The 20,888-nt window shown below is 41.1% G+C and overlaps 1 protein-coding gene across 2 annotated transcripts; it reads left to right on the plus strand.

Moving 5' to 3' along the window:
* Positions 1-11,240: 11,240 nt before the first annotated feature.
* Positions 11,241-19,921, plus strand: LOC131229335 (probable mannitol dehydrogenase). 2 transcript variants are annotated; one of them, XM_058225275.1, is made up of 5 exons: positions 11,241-11,377; positions 12,682-12,795; positions 15,076-15,589; positions 15,838-15,991; positions 19,698-19,921. In XM_058225275.1, the coding sequence occupies exons 1-5, from the start codon at positions 11,280-11,282 to the stop codon at positions 19,904-19,906; spliced, it is 1,089 nt and encodes a 362-aa protein (XP_058081258.1). In that variant the 5' UTR covers positions 11,241-11,279; the 3' UTR covers positions 19,907-19,921. The 2 variants fall into 2 exon arrangements, with proteins under 2 accessions (XP_058081258.1, XP_058081257.1); XM_058225274.1 differs by lacking the exon at positions 19,698-19,921 and adding an exon at positions 16,197-16,528.
* Positions 19,922-20,888: the final 967 nt, after the last annotated feature.

Genomic DNA, 20,888 nt, shown 5'->3' on the forward strand with positions numbered 1-20,888 from the left:
TACCCAACCATACGGTCGAATTAAATTGTAACAATAGGCAAACGGAGGATCCGTATTCTAAGCGTAATCTCCTTCCCACATTGGCAACCGGATTGGCTACCCCTCCTGCCACTAGCCAATGGCTGATGGTCAGCTCTCTGTGAACCCCACCATGATGTATGTGTTTCATCCATGCCGTCTATCTATTTTTTCATATCATTTTATTATATGAAATAAAAACAACAAGGTATATCCCAATCTCAACTAGACCACATTACATGAAACAGTGTTGAATGAGTGTTGACCGTTAAAAACATTTTGGGGGCCATAAAAGTTTTGGATCAAGCTGATCTTTGTCTTTTACCTTCATCTGGGCCTGTATGACCTAATCAACAGATTGGATGTCAAATAAATGTTACAAATTGGATGGAAAATAAACGTTATGGTGGGCCCTACAAATTGTTTAACGGTGAAAATCATGATCTCCTCTGCTATTTTTGGTGTGGTCCATATGATCTTTGAATATGATTCATTTTTTTGGATAATGCTCTAAAATGCTCTCTAGAAATAGATGAACATTGTAGATATAATAAATACATCACCGTGGGGCCATATAAATTTGATCTCCTTTGAACCGTTCGTACAACTCGGAGCTCGAGTAGTGTTAATGCTCATCTTCGAGCGACACATACCTACAGCAGCTATATAGCAGGTGTGTGGTACACCAGCCAATCCGCTTCCGTGAATCCCGAGGTTTTTGTGCTATTGTCCCTTGTTTTTACGGTGGTGGGCCCAAAATATTGTGTACAATGTTCTCAACTAGGGCTACACAGACTATCTAAATTGTGGGGTATACTACGGATGGCACAAATGTAGGAGAAAATCCCTTGTTATATGGACACATCACATCTGACAACATCCAAAGCTCTCAATTGAGCTTAAACTGGTAACATTGTCGCCAATGTGGCATCGTCTGGCTTAAAACATGCAAGCTTCATATTTTTCTTTTTATAACGCCCGGTTTTACTTAGCGCCCGCAAAGGTTGACCCCAAACACCAGCTATGTCCGGTTTTGTTGTAATGAAAACTCAAATCTTGTAGTGTCTAAAAGCAGCTTAAGCATTTAAAAATAAAAATTAAAAAATGCAAGCATAGTTGAATTAGTAGCCAAATTGAACAAAATAATGTATGCATTATTCATGTAAAATGCAAAGTAATTACTTAAAATAGGAAATTTTGCTACATCATTTAAAAATAAGACGTCGTGCATCAGTGGGTAAGGGTAGTATAGGTCTGCATGAAGGACCCATCACTACTAAGATTGTAATGTATCATGACCTAACATCTCCACCTCATCATCTAAAACATTCGATGGTTCTTCATGCATATTAACCATATCTGTCTTATCATTGGGCTCAAGCATTAAGACGAGCTTGCCAAATGGATGGATGTTTTAGATATAACACATACTTCATGATAGGACCCACTGAACCTGCTAACTTCAACACACCAGCTATATAGCTGATGTGTGCTACACAAGCCAATCCACTTCTGTTCCGTTTCAGAGAGGGACGCGGATGGACAGTGCGCGGATTAGATACTGACAAGGTCACTAGCCTAATGGCTACTAAAGTGATGTCACCAAGCTATGTGGACCCAACCATGATGCATGTGTTGTATCCATACCGTCCAACAATTTGTAGAGATGGTTTTATGGCATTAGAAAAAGAATGAGATAGATCTAAAGTTCAAGTGGACCCCACCAAAGAAAATAGTGGGGACAGTGACACCTACCATTCAAAAATTCTTAGGGGCCACAGAAGTTTCGGATCAAGCTTATATTTTTGTTTTCACCTCATCTATCTCTATACCTCATCTATCTCTATATTAACTTATTAATAGGTTGGATCTAAAAAATACATCATGGTGGGCCCTATAAATGTTTCAATGGTGGGTGTGACTGATCCCACAGTTTTCTGTGGTGGGTCCACTTGAACTTTCAATCTATCTCATTCTTTTTCTCATGCCATAAAACGATCTCTACAAATTTTTGGATGTATGGATACAACTCACGCATCATGGTGGGGTCCACAGAGCTTGGTGACGTCATTTCAGTATTGTCAGTATCTAATCTGCACCCGGATGGACGCAGATTTCCTGCTAAAGCCTTGGCAGGATGTTACTACGCTAGGATGTAGGTGGGGTCCACCGTGATGTTTTTGATAAATCCATCCTGTCCATCCATTTTCCGAGCTCATTTTATGACATGCTACCGAAAATGAAATGAATTCAAAAGTCAAGTGGGCCATATAAGAGGGAAAATTGGGGAAATAGTTTTCTATCGTTGAAACTTTCCTAAGCTCTACCTTGATTTTTATATGCCATCCAAATGATTTACGCCATCCAAACGGTTTACGCCATCCAAACGATTTAAAATGATCTCAGAAAATGAATGAACGGGTTGGATTTATCACAAATATCATAGTAAGCTTCACAAAGAATACTTGCGCAAAATCTTTATACAAACGACTTTCACGTGAGACTCCGTGAACGTAGGAGAGAATCTTTTCTTCAAAGACTCTCCCTCTCTCAACAAAGTGGAATCTCAGCTGCTTTCCTCATCCTACGGCATACATGAAGGCTCCCACATAAATTACGTGTGGTACGGTTCGTAGGAGACTGGCTCTATATATATATATATATATATATATATATATATATATCCTGCTAGCAATACCCGCAAGGAATTTATGTGTGAGCCTTCATGTAAGCCATAAGAAGAGGAGAGCGGCTAGGATTCAGTTGCATTGAGAGAGAGTCTTAAAAGAAAAAACTCTCCTACATCTCTTTAAATTGTAATTGGATTTCACGCGAAAATTGCTTTCATTGGAAGATCCTGTGCAAGGATTATATGTGAGGCCCACTGTGATGTTTGTGATAAATCCAACCTGTCCATCCATTTTTTGAAATCATTTTAGGACATGCGACCAAAAATGAGGAGGATCCAAAACTTAAATGGGCCACATAAGAGGAAACAATGGGGATTTAGTGACCACCATTGAAACATTCATATGGCTACTATCCATTCCGTTCATCGATTTTTAAAGATCATTTTAGGGCTCGAATTAAAAAGTGAGAGGAATATAAATCTAAGATGGACCACACCACAGGAAACCAATACTGATTGGATATCCACCATTAAAATCATCCTAGGCCCCACTATACTGTTTATTTGACATCCAATCTATTGATTAGGTCATACAAACCCATATGAAGGGAAAAAAATAAAGATAAACTTGATCCAAAACTTTTATGGCCCCCAAAATTTTTTTAATGGTCGACATCCATTCAACATTGTTTCCTATAATGTGGTCCACTTGAGATTGGGATATACCCCATTTTTGGTCTCATATCATAAAATGATTTAGAAAAACAAATAGACGGTATAGATGAAACACATACGTCATGGCGGGGCCCACATAGCATCGACCACCTGTCATTGGCCAATGGCAGGGGACTAGTCAATCTGCTTACAATTCCAAGAGTCTTTCTTTGAGTGTAGGAGAGAGTCTTTTTTTTTAAAGACTCTCCCTCTCTCAATGCAGCTGAATCTCAACCGTTCTCCTCATCTTACGGCTTACATGAAGGCTCGCACATAAGTTCCTTACGATATGGTCCACATGCAGAAGATCATTACCTTTATATATATATATATATATATATATATATATATATATAGGAAAAGGTTCTATAAGGTCGAGTTCATGGGAACTCAACACTTGAGGTCTTGGTATCGATCCCTAGTGGGGGTGGCTAACATGAAGTGTGTGTACTGACATGGGTGTGTACTAACAAGCTAACCTAGGGAAAAAAAAAAAAGTTCACGGGAACTCCCCATGAGGTTGAGCTGTGTGGGCCACACCATGATGCGTGTCAAACATCCACCCCATCAGTTAGATGCACCATTCCATGGTGGGCCCAAGGCTTAAAAATCAAGTCAATCCGTGACTTGTGTGGGCTAGACCACATACAAAAGTTGAGAGGGGTTACGCTCCATTAAAACATTCATAATCATTTTTTGGGCCCACCGAGATGTGGTTCACAAATCTAGCCCATCCATTATGTGTGTCCCACTTGTATGAGGGGTCAGACCACGTTTCAGACACATCCAAATTTCAGGTGGGCCCCACCAAGTGCTTTTATATGTTTTAGGCATGTATTCACATGATTTTAGATGGTATGGCCCACCGGAGTTCCGTATATAGCTGATTTTTGGGATATCCCCTAATTTAAAGGGGACCCATCAAATGCACGGTGCTAATGTTCGACACACATCATGGTGGGGCCCACACAGCTCGACCTCATGGGGAGTTCCCATGAGCTCGACCATATAGAACCTTTTCCATATATGTGTGTGTGTGTGTGTGTGCATGTGTGTGTGCCTTCCTTCCTCGCATCCAACTTCTTTTGGTCACCTTGCCTTCCCTTCCACTGCGTCTTCGGGCCCGGCGAGGTAAGGTAATAAGTAGGGATTGAAAGGTGTCTTGCTTCCCTGGCTCAACAGGAGAAGCCGGAAATGCACCAGAAACTCACTCTGGCTAGAAGAGATCGGTTGCTAACAGCTCCCTCCCCAAAAGGTCGTTTGTCCGAGGCAGCGGATAAAGGTCCCATGGAGAGTTCCCATGAGCTCTACCGTGCAGAACCTTTTCCACACACACACACACACACACACACATATATATATATATATATAGAGAGAGAGAGAGAGAGAGAGAGAGAGAGAGAGAGAGAGAGAGAGAGAGAGAGAGAGAGAGAGAGAGAGAGAGAGAGAGAGTTTTCGTGTTTCAAGCCAATGGGACACATTCGCTGTTTGGATCCTCCGACTGACTTTATTCTGGTGGGGCTCATTTTCTATTACATATGATACGTGGCCAGCATCTTACGCAGTACACACTAGCTTCTACTCCTGACAAGTGAGGCCCATGGTGGGGTAATCCAGACCATTCCACAGTGATGTACTACACCAAAACAATGTCCCAGATTCAAAGGTCCATATCTCTGGAATTTTATCAATTGAATGTGGACAGTTGTTGTATTTCTATTCTTAACCGTCCATCTAAAGGCCCCGAATCAAAAGTTAAAACCGTCCTACCGGAGTAATTTTTTGGTTATTGTCAATCCACGACGACACGAAACGGACCAAGGGGCCCACTTGTTACCGTTGTATGATCATATGGTAATAAGCTTTACTAATAGCTAAGTTTTATTAATGGTGTCCATCACTGGATCATTTTCTAGTATGGTTAATTTTTACCATATGTTTGGAATATGCGCAGCCCACACGCGTCCATGTTGTCCAATGCCATGAAATGATTTGTACACTTACCTTGATTTTGATTTGGCAGGGAGACAAACCTTCACAAGAAATACGACTGGAGCGCTGAGAGAGACACAAGAGATGATCGATTTCGCCGCAGAGCATAATATCACAGCTGATGCTGAGGCTGTTTCAATGGACTACATTAACACGGCGATGGATCAACTTGCTAGAGCCGACGTCCGGTATCGTTTTGTCATCAATGTGGCGAATTCCTTGGGCCCGTTTGATTTTTCAGCTCAAGTGTAATTACCATGTAAGTGGGTAATAATTATTTACCTAGGTAATTACCACTTCTTTCCCAATGCAGGCGTGACAACTTACTTTTTTAACGCATCAAAAAATTTACAACATCAATGTAGGGCCCATTGTGATGTATGTTACTTATCCACGCTTCTCATTTGTTATGCCAGCCGAATTTATGACATGAGCAAAAAAATGAGGCAAATCCAAAGCTTAAGTGGACCACACCACAGGAAACAACGGGAATCGAACACCTACCATTAAAAACTTCTTGGAGCCCTTAAAAGTTTTGGATCAAGCTATTACTTGTGTTTTCCCCTTATCCGTGTCTATATGACCCTATGAATGGGTTTGATGATGAAAAAACTGTTGGGAGAACCGAAGTTGTGGATCAAGTTTATATTTGTGTTTGCCTTTATAAAAAGGTGGAATGGAAAATAAAACATCACGGTGGGCCCTAGGAAGGCTTCATGTGTGGGCTTTAGGGCCTGTTTGGGAGTATGGATTTGGAACCACCTAGATTCGGAACCCCGGGATTAGAAACCCCCTGGATTTGCAATCCTCCAAGTTTGTTTAGCACCCTGGTGAATCAACTTTAATCCAAAAGTATATATCCATGGTATATTTCCATGGCTTTGAATTTAATTACTAAATCAACTTTAATATCTCTAATTAGTGAGATATGTAATTTTTGACACAACGGTTGTGAAGCCCGCTGAAATATATGTTTTGCCCGAAAATGATGAAATTCCATGTCTCGGATGGGCCACAAGCACAGGATCGTGTCTAAGTGACTAATCAACAATTTTTAATCGTTGATTTGCATGGACAATGTTTAGACGGTGCTTGACAATGTTTGGACTGTGCTGATTTACATGGACAACGTTTGGATGGTGTTGGTCATCATTAGTGGGCCATGTGCCCAATAGAATGGTAGTGTATAGTGACACACATGTTACACGTGCAACTATTGAAATGATTTTAGGTGTAATACAGGCTCCCACCGTGGATTACAAACCCCCTCAAAGAGGGGATCGGAAACCCCCTTTATTTGAAACCCTAGTTACTTTAAGCTGCCAAACAACCGAGGGATTTGAAACCCCCTCAAATCCCCTCCAATCCAGGGTGCCAAACGACCCTTAGCATTCCACTGTAATGTGGTCCACATGAGCTTTGTATCTACATATTTTTTTGGCTCACGCCCTAGAATGAACTGAAAAATCATATGTACGTAGTGGTTTAAACACATGCATCATGGTGAACCTTACAGAGCTTGGGCGGCGCCCTATTCTATGGCCCACCTAAAGAGTGAAAGTTCTGACTTACAGGAAAGAAGATCTAAGGGCGTGTTTGGACAGTTGCACTGGATGGGATTAAGGCGTGTTAGGTTGGCTATGGAATGTTATCCCATCCCATCGTCTGTTTGGGATAGATGGTGGGTCTCATCTCAGCCGACCTCGTAAATGATGCTAATGAATTCGAGGGATTCGGGCGATCTAACCCTCGGATATCGCCCATCCCTGGATTACCTTCTGTGGGATATGGGATGGGATGGGATGGGACGATTCGGGGGGCCGTCTTAGCAGCGTCGTCTGACGGATTTCCATTATGACGGGAGTGGAGGCGTTCTCCATTTAAGGAAGATTGAAGAAGGTGGGATGTTGCAGATGGTTTCTCCAATCTTCTCAACCTATCACGACTAGTTTGGTTGATCTTCTTTAACCCTACCGGCAAGGAGGTTGGAAACTCCGGCAATAGCAGGTTGACCATATACACTGTATTTGGTGGGGCCACCTAAAATGGCCGGGAGTGGGATGGCTGCAGTCGGATGATTGTTGCATGAAACATGAGAGAGGCATGGGATTACACCAATGCAATGCCTTTCTAAACACATTACCAATGAAATTCATGGACTACACCAAATCCCACCGCCCGGCCAAACACCCACGGATCCCATCTTGGACTCTGTACAATTCCATGGAATAACCAAACATCCACTGACACCATCATCATTACCTTAAAATCCATTCCATCCCTCCTAATCCCATGGGATTGGTCCGGCCAAACACGCCCTCACGGTACTACCCACCTTTCCATGAGTTCGGATCCTGCGTTCGTGTGTCACGTTTGTAAGTAGGATTGCGTGTGAATGGTCATCATTTTAAACACGCGTGCTCTTGCGATAAACCAAACGAATTAGGTGAGACACTGGCCTCACCCAAGACGGTGCCCCTCTTAATGTGGGGCCCACCTTGACGTATGTATTCTGTATCCATTCTGTTCATCTCTTCTCCCCGATTATTTTAGGGCATTATGCCAAATAAAGCAGATCCAATTATCAGGTCCATCATACCATATAAATAAAACAGTGGTCATTAAAAACTTCTTAGAGTGCACCTCAATGTTTTTATAATGTTTATTTATAAGGTCACAAAAGCCTGGATGAAGAGAGAGAGAAAAAAAAAAAAAAACAAATATCAATTTGATCCAAAAAATTGTGTGGCCTGTTAATAATCAATCATCACTATTTCCTATATATATGGTCCACTTGATTACTGGATCTGATTCATTTTTAAGATAATGCCCTAAAATCATCTGTAAAATCAGATGGATGGCGTGGATACAGAATACATACATCAAGGTTAGCCAGAAATTAAAACTAAACCGTACAAGATATTGGTGCTTTTAGATGTACCATGAAAAAATAAGTATGCTTATTTTATTACCCAACTGTCAGATGGAGGATATTTATTGGACGGTTAAAGCTGAAAAATCCAACGGTCTTGATGCAAGATACGAGTGCCTACGAATCAGTGGTCAGGATGGTCGGACAAGTGCTAACGAATCTGATCGTTCAACCAATCAATCTGATTTTTGAACTTTAATGAATTAGAGAAAGTGGGTTAAACGATTTGATCTGTTTAGTGTGAGTCAATATGGAAGCTGATTGGCTGGTGTACCACACACCACCAATCTGGTTGGTGTGTTGACGTCACCAAGTTTTGTGGGTCCCGTCTTGAGGTATGAGTTATATCCAAACCATTCGTGCACTTGGTGAGCTCCTGGTAACGGTTTGTTCACTTGGCAAGCTCTTGGTAAGAAAAGAGACCAAAAATAAGACAAAAAAAATCAAGTGCACAACATTGTAAAAAGCAGGGGATTGAACGTTTACCACTAAAACCCTTTTAGGGGTCAAAGAAATTTTGGATCACCTCTTCATCCAGGTTTGCGCGTGACCATATGAATAGTTTGGAGTTAAAATAAACATTATGTGGGTCCTACCGGTGAGAATTATTTTCCCAGTGCTATTTATGGTGTGGTCCACTTAAGCTTTGGATATGACTTGTTTTTGGATCAAGATCTAAAATGATCTCTAAAAATGGTTGAACGGTGTGGATATGATAAATACATCATTATGAGGCCCAGGTAGAGGTGGGTAGGATCTGACCGGACTCATCGGATGCGACTCAATTGAACCCAAACCGAAAGCCAGGGTCTGGTGGGATTGAGTAGACCCACTCAGATCCAACTGCAAAACGAGTCGAGTTCGGGTCAGTAGCCAATCCAATCCGATCGGATCTGATCCAGTCGGGTACTATAAAGTATCTTTTTACTTCTTTTTTAAAACTTTTATCCTTCTTTTCTATCCGAACGGCAAACCCTAAGTCCCTAACCCGTCGCTTCCCAAGCAGTGCCCCACCAATTTCGATTCAAATCTAGGCCACTCAGCAGCCTAGCAACCTTTCCAAGTACTCTCTCTCTCTCTCTCTCTCTCTCTCTTGGAAGTTGAAAAATAAAAATTCAAGCACTTGTAATTTAATTGAATGTACGTAAATATATTTTAATTGCTTTTAATTAATTTTATTTCTCTCAAATATATTTTAAATATATGTAAAATTAGTTATTTAATAATAACTTAGGAAAGTTATCCTTAATTTCTTTTTTTTTTTACAATTTTTTGAAATTTTTCTATATTTTTTTAATTTTTTTAATTTAAAAAAATTAAAATAGAAGACTCGATTCGAACCGTACCCAACCCGATCCAACTTGGTTTCCCTGACCGAGTCGACTCGGTTCGGATCAAGCCAGCAAGGATTCGGATCGGATCGAGTCAGCCCTGCTGGACTCGGTCCCAGATCGAATAGAGTTCGAATCAAGTTCTTGAAAAAATCAGATCGAGTCAAGCCGAGTCGACTCAGACCCAATCCGGTCCGACTCGACTCGATACCCACCTCTAGGCCCAAGTAACTTTGATCTCCTTTGAACTACTCGTACAACTCGAAGCTCCAGGAGCGTCACCAGTTGTCTTCACAGGACATGTACCCACACCAGCTAGGTTGGTGGTGTGTGGTACACCAGCCAATCCACTTCCAATCAATATATGCCATGGTGGCATTCCTTGGTGCCTTTATTGGAAACGAATAGGCTACCCATGGCTGGTGTTCGGTGATCTGTGGGCCCCACCATGATGCATGTGTTCCATTCAAGTTGTCCATTGATTTTTCTGGATCATAAAATATGGTATGAGACCAAAAATGAGATATATCACAATCTCAATTGGACTACATTACTGGAAACAGTGTTAAATAAACATCGACCGTTAAAAACTTTTTGGGGGCCATAAAAGTTTTGGATCAAGCTAATCTTGTTTTTTCCCTTCACCTGGGTATGTATGACCTAATAAACATATTGGATGTCAAATAAATAGTACAATGGGCCTTAGGAGGATTTTAATGGTGGATATCTAATCACTATTGTTTTCCTATAGTGTGGTCCACTCAAGATTTCTATCCATCTATTTTTTGGGATCAAGACCTAAAATGATCTTTAAAAATAGATGAACGGAATGGATGAAACACATACATCATGGTGGGGCCCACAGAGCATCGACCACCAGCCACCAGGTTGGTGTCAGGGGGAGTAGCCAATCCATCTCCCAAACGACTGCCCTCAGGGGTGGTTTGGCACCGTGGATTGGAGGGGCTTTCAAATCTCCAGTTGTTTGGCGGCATAAAGTAACCGGAGGTTTCAAATTTAGGAGTTTGTAAGCCACGGTGAGAGCTTGGATTACACCTAAAATCATTTCAATAGTTGCAGGGGTAACATGTGTGTCACTATACACTTGCATTCTATTGGGCACATGGCTACTAATGATGATCAGCACCGTCCAAACATTGTCCATGTAAATCAGCACCGTCCAAACATTGTCCAGCATTGTCCAAACATTGTCCATGTAAATCAACGATTAAAAATTGTTGGTTAGTCACTTGGAAATGATCTTTGTGCTTGTGGCTCATCCAAGACTTGAAATTTCATCATTTTCAGGCAAAGCATATATTTCAGTGGGCTTATCACAACCACTGTGTCAAAAATTACATATCTCACTAATTAGAGATATTAAAGTTGATTTAGTAATTAAATTCAAACACCTGTAAATATATCATGGATAGATACTTTTGTATTAAAGTTGATTCATGCCAAACGGGAGGATTGCAAATCCAGGGGTTTCTAATCCTGGTGGTCGAATCCAGGGGTTCGAAATCCACGCTCCCAAACAGGCCGTTAACGTCAGTAATGACGTCGGAACCAAACTTGTTTAAGAAGCGCGCGCCTGGCATCAGGTCACAGCCACACAACACTCTCTCTTTCTCCCTCTCTCTTTGAAAGGAAGAAAAGATAAATGTCGAAATCTCCAGAAGAAGAACACCCTCAGAAGGCGTTTGGGTGGGCTGCAAGAGACTCTTCTGGAGTCCTCTCCCCTTTCAAATTCTCTAGAAGGTCTTACTCCTTTCCATTTCTTCCTTTTCTTTTCTTTTGCAATGAGACTTTTCTCTTTGTTTTCTTTGGAATTCTTCTTCTTTCTTTTCGTGGGTATTTTTGGTATTGTATATGCTGTGGTTTGTTTCAAGATCTCTCTCTTCTTGATTTTTTTGGAACCCTCATTTCTTTTCCTTTTTCGTGTTCTTATTGTAATGAGATCTTTCTTTTTATTTTTGGTCGGTATTTTTCGTATTTCTATTCTCTCTCTTAATGCAATGAGATCTTCTTTTAGTTTGCAATTTTTCTTCTTATTTTTGGTTGGTTTTTCGGTATTTTCTATGCTCTCTCTCTCATTGTTGTTGGCCTCTCCCAACCTCTTTTCTTTTCTTTTCTTGTATTTTCTTTTATATGTGTTTTTAGTGCAACGAGATCTTATCTTTCCTTTGGAATTTTTTCTTCTTCTTCTTTTCCGGGTATTTTTTATATTTTCCAAGCTTAGCTTGTTTAGTGTTATTACCCATGCTCTCTCTTCTTAATTTTTGGTATTTTCCACTCCTATGATATATATACACAGAGGCATGCTCCCCTACGTACGTGCACACCTCTACACACACCTACTTTGCATGGTATCTTTCCATTCATTGTTGCAAACTCCCAATCAGCTAGATACTTGTGTGCGTGGCTTCGGTGGATTCCCGTATCCACAGAAGTGGTTGGGACCCAGTGAGGCTCAAAGGAATTTATGTGTCTTAAATCCACACCGTCCAACCATTTTGAAAGTACATTTTAGGGCATGATTCTAAAACTGAAGCTGACTAAATCTCAGGCGAACCACACCAGAGGAAGCAGTCCTGATTGAATCCCCACCAATAAAAATTTCATAGATTCTAACATAATGTTTATTTGCCATCCAACCTGTTGATAAGGTCACAAAGACCTAAATGAAGATATCACACAAATATCATCTGGATCCAAAGCTTTTGTGACCCTCAGGAAGTTTTTAAAGGTCAATTACGTTGTTTCATCTACTATAGTCCATTTAAGATCTGGATCTGCTTCATTTTTTAGGTTCTTGACCTAAAATGAGCTTTCAGTACAGATCGACGGCATGCATGTAGTCACATACATCATGGTGTGCCTCACATTCAGAGGCCCCACCCGCCCCGGATCCATCCAAGCCGCGCCCGATGCTTTTTTCTCTTTCGTGGTGGGCCAGGCTGCGAAGTGTCTTGACAATGGACACGTGTCTTATTTTTGTGGGAGCTTTATAGACTTTTTAAATATTAGAAAATATTTTTATGTGAGTCGTGGTGTGTTTGTAGGGCCAACGGCGACGATGATGTCACGCTCAAGATTCTCTACTGCGGAATCTGCCATTCGGACCTTCACGCCGTTAAAAACGAGTGGGGAAATGCCGTCTACCCCTTGCTCCCGGGGTAAGATCGTCTTAACGCCGTTATTCATTGTTTCTAGAAAGGGAATATAAAATGAAGAGGGGATATGAAAAAGGTGACTTGTGGCACGCTAGTGTGAAATGTCCAAGCCGTTCTCAGGTGAGGCCCACTCACTTTGAACATGATCTGAACCGCTAAATGGTGTCTGGATGGTCCAAAGAGGGAAAGCTGGGCCAATGAATGGCTTGGATATTTCACACGTGTGCTTCGCTAGCATGTGGATAGACCCTTTATCCCCTCTCCCTTATAATAAGCAAGCACACGTGCAGACCCAACTATGTTGGCAAGATAAGCTTTTTATCTCCTTGTGAAAGGTAACTGTTAACTTCTCCATCATCCACCTTTCATAAGTGTAACCCAATCCATACCACAAGATTGAAAGGTCAGGATCTCCGATCAGTGGCACCTTCAGGATGGTCATCCGTCCGTAAGATGGCCATGAATTTATCTTATTTGCCATCCATATTAATAAGGTGACACAAGCATGCAGGCATGAATGAAGGGAAAACACAAATATCATATCAGCTAGATCCAACACTTTTCCTGTGGTGTAGTTCACATCAGACTTGGAATTGCTTCATTTTTGAGCCCATCACTTAAAACTGAGCTAGCAAATGGATGAACGGCATAGATATGAAACAAATACACCACGGTGGGCTTCACAGTCCCAGGACCACCGAACTCTAGAGGTTTTTCGGGTGCACCGAAGCAACGTTATTTTATATGCAAGGCAGTACCCCCGACAGTCGGCAACGCCATCACTGAGCGCGACTTGCCTGCGACTCCCGGTGACGGCGATGTGGGTGAGACCTGAACTATAGATCCCACCTTTATATATGCAATCAATATCCACACCGTTCATCTGTTTTTTCAGCTTATTTTACGATATGTTCCAAAAAATGAAGCAAATACAAATTTTAGGTGAAACACAACATAGAAAATTACACATTGCTGAATACTTCCTACTTCCACATTAATGTTTGTTGACCATCCTAACCTGTTGATAAGGTCAAACATACGTGGGATCGATACTCTTGCTCGGGTGGTAGACTTTCATGAGTTTTAACACCCGGTCAAGGGTTCGAGTATCCATATGTAGTGAAATTCCACTAGTGTGAGTGTAGGGGGTGTGTGTGCGTGTGTAACAAAAAAAAAGGTCAAACATACGTCGATTAAAAAGAAATATAAATATCTGTTTAATCCAAAATATTTGTCGCCACAAAAGGTTTTTAATACTCAATAACCAATATTTTTTGAAATGTGGTCACCTAAAATTTGTTTCTACTTAAGTTTTGGGACCATGGTTTTTTATTTTTTTTTTTTTTTGGTTAACTTGGTAGTCACCCACTGTCAGTACACATTCACGGTTAGCCACCTCCACTAGGCAATGGATACCAAGACCTCAATGTTGAAACGAGGTATCTTTCACTCAAGTCTACCATGGCTTAAATTAAGCTGGAAAAACAGATGAACTGTGTGAATATACAATGCCAAGGGGGCCCTATGGTCAGGATCTCGCAACATCGATTAGGTGAGACCCCGGAACCACTAGTTGAGACCTTGATTGTGGGGCCCGCTATGATGTACGTGACTACATCCACACCATCCATCTACAATGAAAGCTCATTTTAAGGCATGATCCAAAATATGAAGAATATCCAAATCTCAGTTGGACCATAATACATGAAACAGTGGTAATTGCCATTAAAACTTTTCGTGGGCCAAAAAGTTTTGGATCAAACTGATATTTGTGTAGTCTCTTCATCCCCATCTTTTTTATCTTGTCATTAGGTTGGATGGAAAATAAACATTCCAGTAACCCCATGAAGCTTTTAATGGTGTGGATTCAATCATTACTGTTTCTTGTGGTATGGTCCACATAAGATTTAGATCTATTTCATATTTGGGATCATGCCCTAAAATGAGCTTTAAAAAACGGTCAGGGGTCCCACCCCGTATGCATGCACCGATTCAACAACTGACGAAGTTGATGAACCCTATACTCTTATCAAGAAATAAAAGTGAGTGACTCGCTCAAGTCAGCTGAGTCAGCGAGCCGACCCGACAAGATGAGTTGAGTCAGAGCTGAGTTAAAACTCAGCAGCCTGTTCCACAGGGACCCCACTTGAAATTTCACTAAGTTGACTCAGCCGAGTTTCGAATCAAATCATCATGTGTTAGAAGTATGGTCGAAAGACCCTACCCACTTCATCATCATTTAAAGAACCATCAGAAATTAATGTAAGCCATCTGTTCCTGCAGGCATGAGATCGTGGGTATAGTGACCGAGGTGGGGTCCAAGGTATCAAAATTCAAGGTTGGAGATAAGGCGGGCGTCGGGTGCATGGTTGGATCCTGCAAATCATGCTCCAACTGCAAGCAAGGCTCGGAGAACTACTGTCCCAAGATGATCTTCACCTACAATTCCACGTACCACGATGGCACTATGACGTACGGTGGATACTCCGATGTTCTGGTGGTCAATCAGAACTTTGTGATCCACTTCCCTGAGAGCTTGCCACTTGATGGGGCCGCGCCGCTATTGTGCGCCGGTATTACAGTGTACAGCCCAATGAGGTATTACGGGCTGAGTGAGCCAGGCAAGCATCTAGGAGTGGTTGGGCTCGGTGGACTCGGTCACGTAGCAGTTAAGTTTGCCAAGGCCTTTGGGTTGAAGGTCACAGTAATCAGTACATCCCCCAACAAGGAGAAGGAAGCAATCGAACGACTCGGTGCTGACTCATTCCTGGTCAGCCGTGACCCGGCCCAGATGCAGGTGAGTCAGGGTTCGTGTGACTGACATGGCCATGCATGTGTGTTTCAGTCTATCCAAAAACCCACACACATCAAAATTGGACCATCACCCCACTTGCTTTTAAGTGCAATGTAAGTGGGGCCCACCACTCTTCACTTTAAATGGCGATGATTTGCTTAGCAATCTGTTATTAGGATTGAAAAGTTCATGTAATTATAACCCAGTTAACACTATACGGTGATGATTTGTTCATTACGTCTTTTATGTAGGCTGCCATGGGCACCATGGATGGTATCATCGATACGGTCCCGGCGGTCCACCCAATCGTGCCGTTGATCAGCCTGCTGAAGACTAGTGGGAAGATGGTTATGGTGGGTGTACCGGATATGCCTCTTGAGTTACCGATATTTCCTCTGCTTTTAGGTAAGTAAACATCCTATCATTGTCTTTAACTGTCCTATAGATTTGTGTAATTCAAATATTTAGTGAAGGCTGCGTTTGGCTGCACCAAATTTCATGAATCATGATATTTAACATTGTAAAATTTCATCACTGATCACAAATGAACGGGCTGGAAGATCGTTGCCCATCTATTATTTTCCCCACTGACATTGTTCTGATTTTGCAGGGAGGAAGGCCGTGGCAGGAAGTGTCATTGGAGGAATCAAAGAGACCCAAGAGATGATTGACTTTGCCGCCAAGCACAACATCACAGCGGACATTGAAGTTATTCAGATGGACTACGTGAACACGGCCATGGAGCGGCTTGCGAAGGCGGACGTACGATACCGGTTCGTCATCGATGTGGGGAATACCTTGAAATCTCCGTGAACCGCCGATTTGAATCAGCATCCATGTGGCCCACCAGTCATATAGTTTTTAGGGTGCTATGTTTTCGTTGGTTTGAGTCAGAATCTATGTTGTCCACATAGTCATGTGTTTGGTCACATTTTTTTTAGTTGCTATGCCCGGATTCGGCCTTTTTTTATCAGGTTTTCATTGCTATAAAGGGCTACATGAGTATCACAATCTATTGGTATCTTTCAATGATTTTGGTTTGTGGGGTAATATAAAAGAATGCTTACCATTGAAATATTTGGTAGGCTCCACCTAGGTGTTTATATTCCATCCAAACTGTATATAAGGTCATTTTCACTAAGATGAAATGAAAACACTAGAAACATAAACTGATACAAAACTTTTGTGGCCATATGAATGTTTCAACGATGGTTACTAAATCCTCACTCTTTCCTCTCATGTGGCCCATTTAATTTTTGAATCCTTCTCATTTTTGGTCACATGTCCTAAAATGATTTCGAAAAACGGATGGACGGGTTGGATTTATCACAAACATCATAGTGGGCCCCACATAGAATCCTTGCACAGGATCTTTTACTGAAGGCTTTTGCATGAAATCGGCTTGCAATTTTAAGAGCATCTCCCTAAGCAGAGGAGGGAGTCTTTTTTTTAAGACTCAGCTCTTGGCTTACATGAAGGCTCACACATAAATTCCTTATGGAATGGTTCGCATGAGATCATTACTATATATATATATATATATATATATATAGAGAGAGAGAGAGAGAGAGAGAGAGAGAGAGAGAGAGAGAGAGAGAGAGAGTAATGGTCTCCCATGAACCATCCCGCAGGTTACCTTGGTGCGGTCCAATTCCCACAGAAGGCTACAAAGTTCTGTGGACCCCACTATGATGTACGTGTTGTATCTGCAACGTCCATCCATTTGGAGATATTATTTTAAGCCATGAGATAGAGAATGAGGCAGATCCAAAGCTTTAGTGGACCCCACTATAGAAAATAGCTGGAAGATTGATGCCCACCGTTGAAACCTTTCTAAGGTCCACCATGATGTTTTTTCGAAATCCAACATGTTGGAAAGTTAACAAAGACATTAAAGAAGGGAAAATACAAATATAAGCTTGATCGAAAACTTTTGTGGCCTTTAGAATTTTTTAACGGTGGCATCACTCTCGCCACTGTTTTCTGTGGTGGGGTCCACTGGAGCTTTGGATGTGACTCGTTCTTTGGATATTAATCTAAAATGATCTCTCCAAATGGATGGACGGCACAGATACAAAACATATATCATGGTGGGGCCACAAAATTTGGTGATGTCACTTCTCACCCTGTCAATAGCCAATCCACGCCTAGGTCTCCTGCGGGGAAGTGGACTTGCGTACTGAGTAAACTCCGAGGGGCCTTTCGTGATTTATATATTCCATCCACTCCTTGCATCCAGTTTAATAGATAATTTTAAGGCTTAAGCCCAAAAATGAAGTATATCAAAAGCTCGAGTGGGCCACATCACAGGAAACAGTGTGAATTGAATGTCAACCGTTGAAATTTTTCTTGGGGTCTACAAGTTTTGGATCAATCTCATATTTGTGTTTTCCTTTCATCCATATTTGTGTGATCTCACAAACAGGTCGGATGACAAATAAACATCACTATAGACCCTAAAAAGGTTTCAACGGTGGAAATTATTATTCCCAATGTTTCCTGTTCTATGGTCGACTTGAGCATTGAAAAGGATTCTATTTTTGTCTCAACCATTAAAATACGCTTGAAAAACCGATGGACGGCGTGGATAGACCATATCCATTCACAAGGGGCCTAACAGAGTTCACTCAGAACGCAATTGGATTTCCTATTTGCGTAGTAACCTGCGGGATAACTCCTAGGAGACCATTACTATATGTGTATATATATATATATATATATATTATTGTTGGTGTATGGAGCTACCATAATGTTTGTACGACATTTCATTTGTCCAGCAAGATTATCCTGCCATAAAAATAGGATGAGCCAAAAATCAGTACGATCCAACCATTGAAATGTGATGCTCCAGGTGAATATGAAGTTTTTAGATGTTCTTCATAATTTTCTATGGTGTACACCACTCAATGATTGGATCAACCTGATTTTTGGGGCATCTCATTTTCTCCGTGGAATAACCTTAATGGCCGGGCAAAATGTCGTACAAATACCATGATGGGACCCACACACCAACTAGTTGGACGTACAACTAGCTGCGTGTGTGTGTCTATATATATATATATATATATATATATATATATATATGAGTTTTCGTGTTTCAAGCCAATCGGACACATTCGCTGTTTGGATCCTCCGACCGAGTTTATTCTGGTGAGGCTCGTTTTCTATTACATATGATACGTGGCCAGCATCTTACACAGTACACACTAGCTTCTACTACTGGCAAGTGAGGCCCATGGTGAGGTAATCCAGACCATCCCACAGTGATGTACTACCCCAAAACAATGTCCCAGATTCAAAGATCCATATCTCTGAAACTTTATCAATTGAAAGTGGACAGTTGTTGTATTTCTCTTCTTAACCGTCCATCTATAGGCGACGAATCAAAAGGTTAAAACCGTGCTACCGGAGTAAATTTTTGGGTATTGTCAATCCACCACTACACGAAACAGACCAAGGGTCTAGATTACAAGATAACGGGCCTCACTTATGAGAAATGAAAACCCAAATTTTGGCAGGACAAAAACCATTGTCCCCGTATATATTTTAGCTTTAAAATGATCATTTTTCCCATTTAAATAGATGGTCATTATCTGCTTAACTTGATATTATTAGGAAGAAAATGCATTTTTCACATAATTCTTTTGTGGACAATTATGATGTAGGCTGCCATGGGCTCCATCGATTGTATACTCGATACAGTCTCCGCCGATCACCCGATCCTACCGTTGATCGATCTGCTGAAGTATCATGGAAAGCTCATTATGGTCGGCGTGCCAGATAAGGCTCGAAATACCGGCTCTACCCATAATTTGGGGAAAGCAAACCTCGTATAATTTCACTATATACAAAAATGATCCACACAACTTACAACAATAGTGGAAATATCATTATTGGAAAACCATATTTGCAACTACTAGTGGGGCCCACTTATTACCGTTGTATGATCATATGGTAATAAGCTTTACCAATAGCTAAGTTTCACTAATGGTGTCGATCACTGGATCATTTTCTAGTATGATTTTTACCACATGTTTGGCATGTTTTCCAATACCATCGGACATGGATGAAATGATATGTACACTTACATATCTTGATTTTGATTTGGTAGGGAGAAAAACCTTCACAGGAAGTACGACTGGAGGGCTGAGAGAGACACAAGAGATGATCGATTTCGCCGCAGAGCATAATATCACAGCTGATGTTGAGGTCATTCCAATGGACTACATTAACACGGCGATGGAGCGACTTGCTAGAGCCGATGTCCGGTATCAATTCGTCATCGACGTGGCGAATTCCTTAAAGACTCCATCACACTAGTCACAAGTTTGAATTGTATCATATACAAATACTTCAGTGTGACTGTTACGAGCTTGAGCATATTACTATAGTTTGGAGATGCTGGATGGATATAAAGTTTTGAGTTAAACTTGAATTTCGAGATTTCTTAATAGGAGGTTGTCTGTTCTATGAAATTCTAGATTATGAAAGTTGCATTATGGTCATTTAAATCCATTAAAAATTTTGTTTGACATTGTTTCAATCTCGAATGGTTTGGGAGCTTGTTTGGACTCATTCCATCTATCTTAGGATTTATGGTATTTTCGTTAGCTCTTAAAAACTTGGTATTAGAGTACAGTTATTCAAAAGGAGTGGCCCATGGAGAAGGTAAACTGAACTACAGTAAAAGTCACGATAAGATGAAAAAAGGTCTATCTAGAAAAGCAAACCAAGAGCCACCGTAATGTGCAAAGGGCTACCTAGACATAGGCCAAAGTGAGTGCGACCATAGAAGGGGAGATTGAGAATGTCCAGTTGAAGATGGTAGAGATATGTTACAATCTCAATGGTTTAATGGCATAGCCTGAAGCGTTCCATCATTCAGGAGTTTGACATATCGGTTAGGTTCTTGATATGATGTGTGGGATGTCTTGGATTCTGCTAATCTGTCGTGTAGAGAAGTCCTGTTTCAACTTGACCAAAGTTATTTTTTGTTCCACTGAAAATTGAATGGTTTCTCCGATTGCATGTTGTGAAGATTTGCACATTTTTAGTGCGATCGAAATGTGTAGCTGATTTGGTTTGGTCTAACCGAATGGGTCACGCAAATTTGCAAAAATCGAAATGTGTAATCGATTTGGTTTGGTCCGACTGAACAGGTCACGCAGATTTGCAGAAATCAGATTATATAAGTTCTAATCTTGATTGGGGCTTAGAACAAACTGGTGTTTTCTCTCTAAGGACACGGATTTGCAAGATAAGAGGGTCTCAAAACACTTATAAGGGCTTAGGAAAGAATTTT

Source organism: Magnolia sinica, chromosome 16, assembly GCF_029962835.1.
Source record: "Magnolia sinica isolate HGM2019 chromosome 16, MsV1, whole genome shotgun sequence".
In the NCBI taxonomy this organism is placed as follows: Eukaryota; Viridiplantae; Streptophyta; class Magnoliopsida; order Magnoliales; family Magnoliaceae; genus Magnolia; species Magnolia sinica.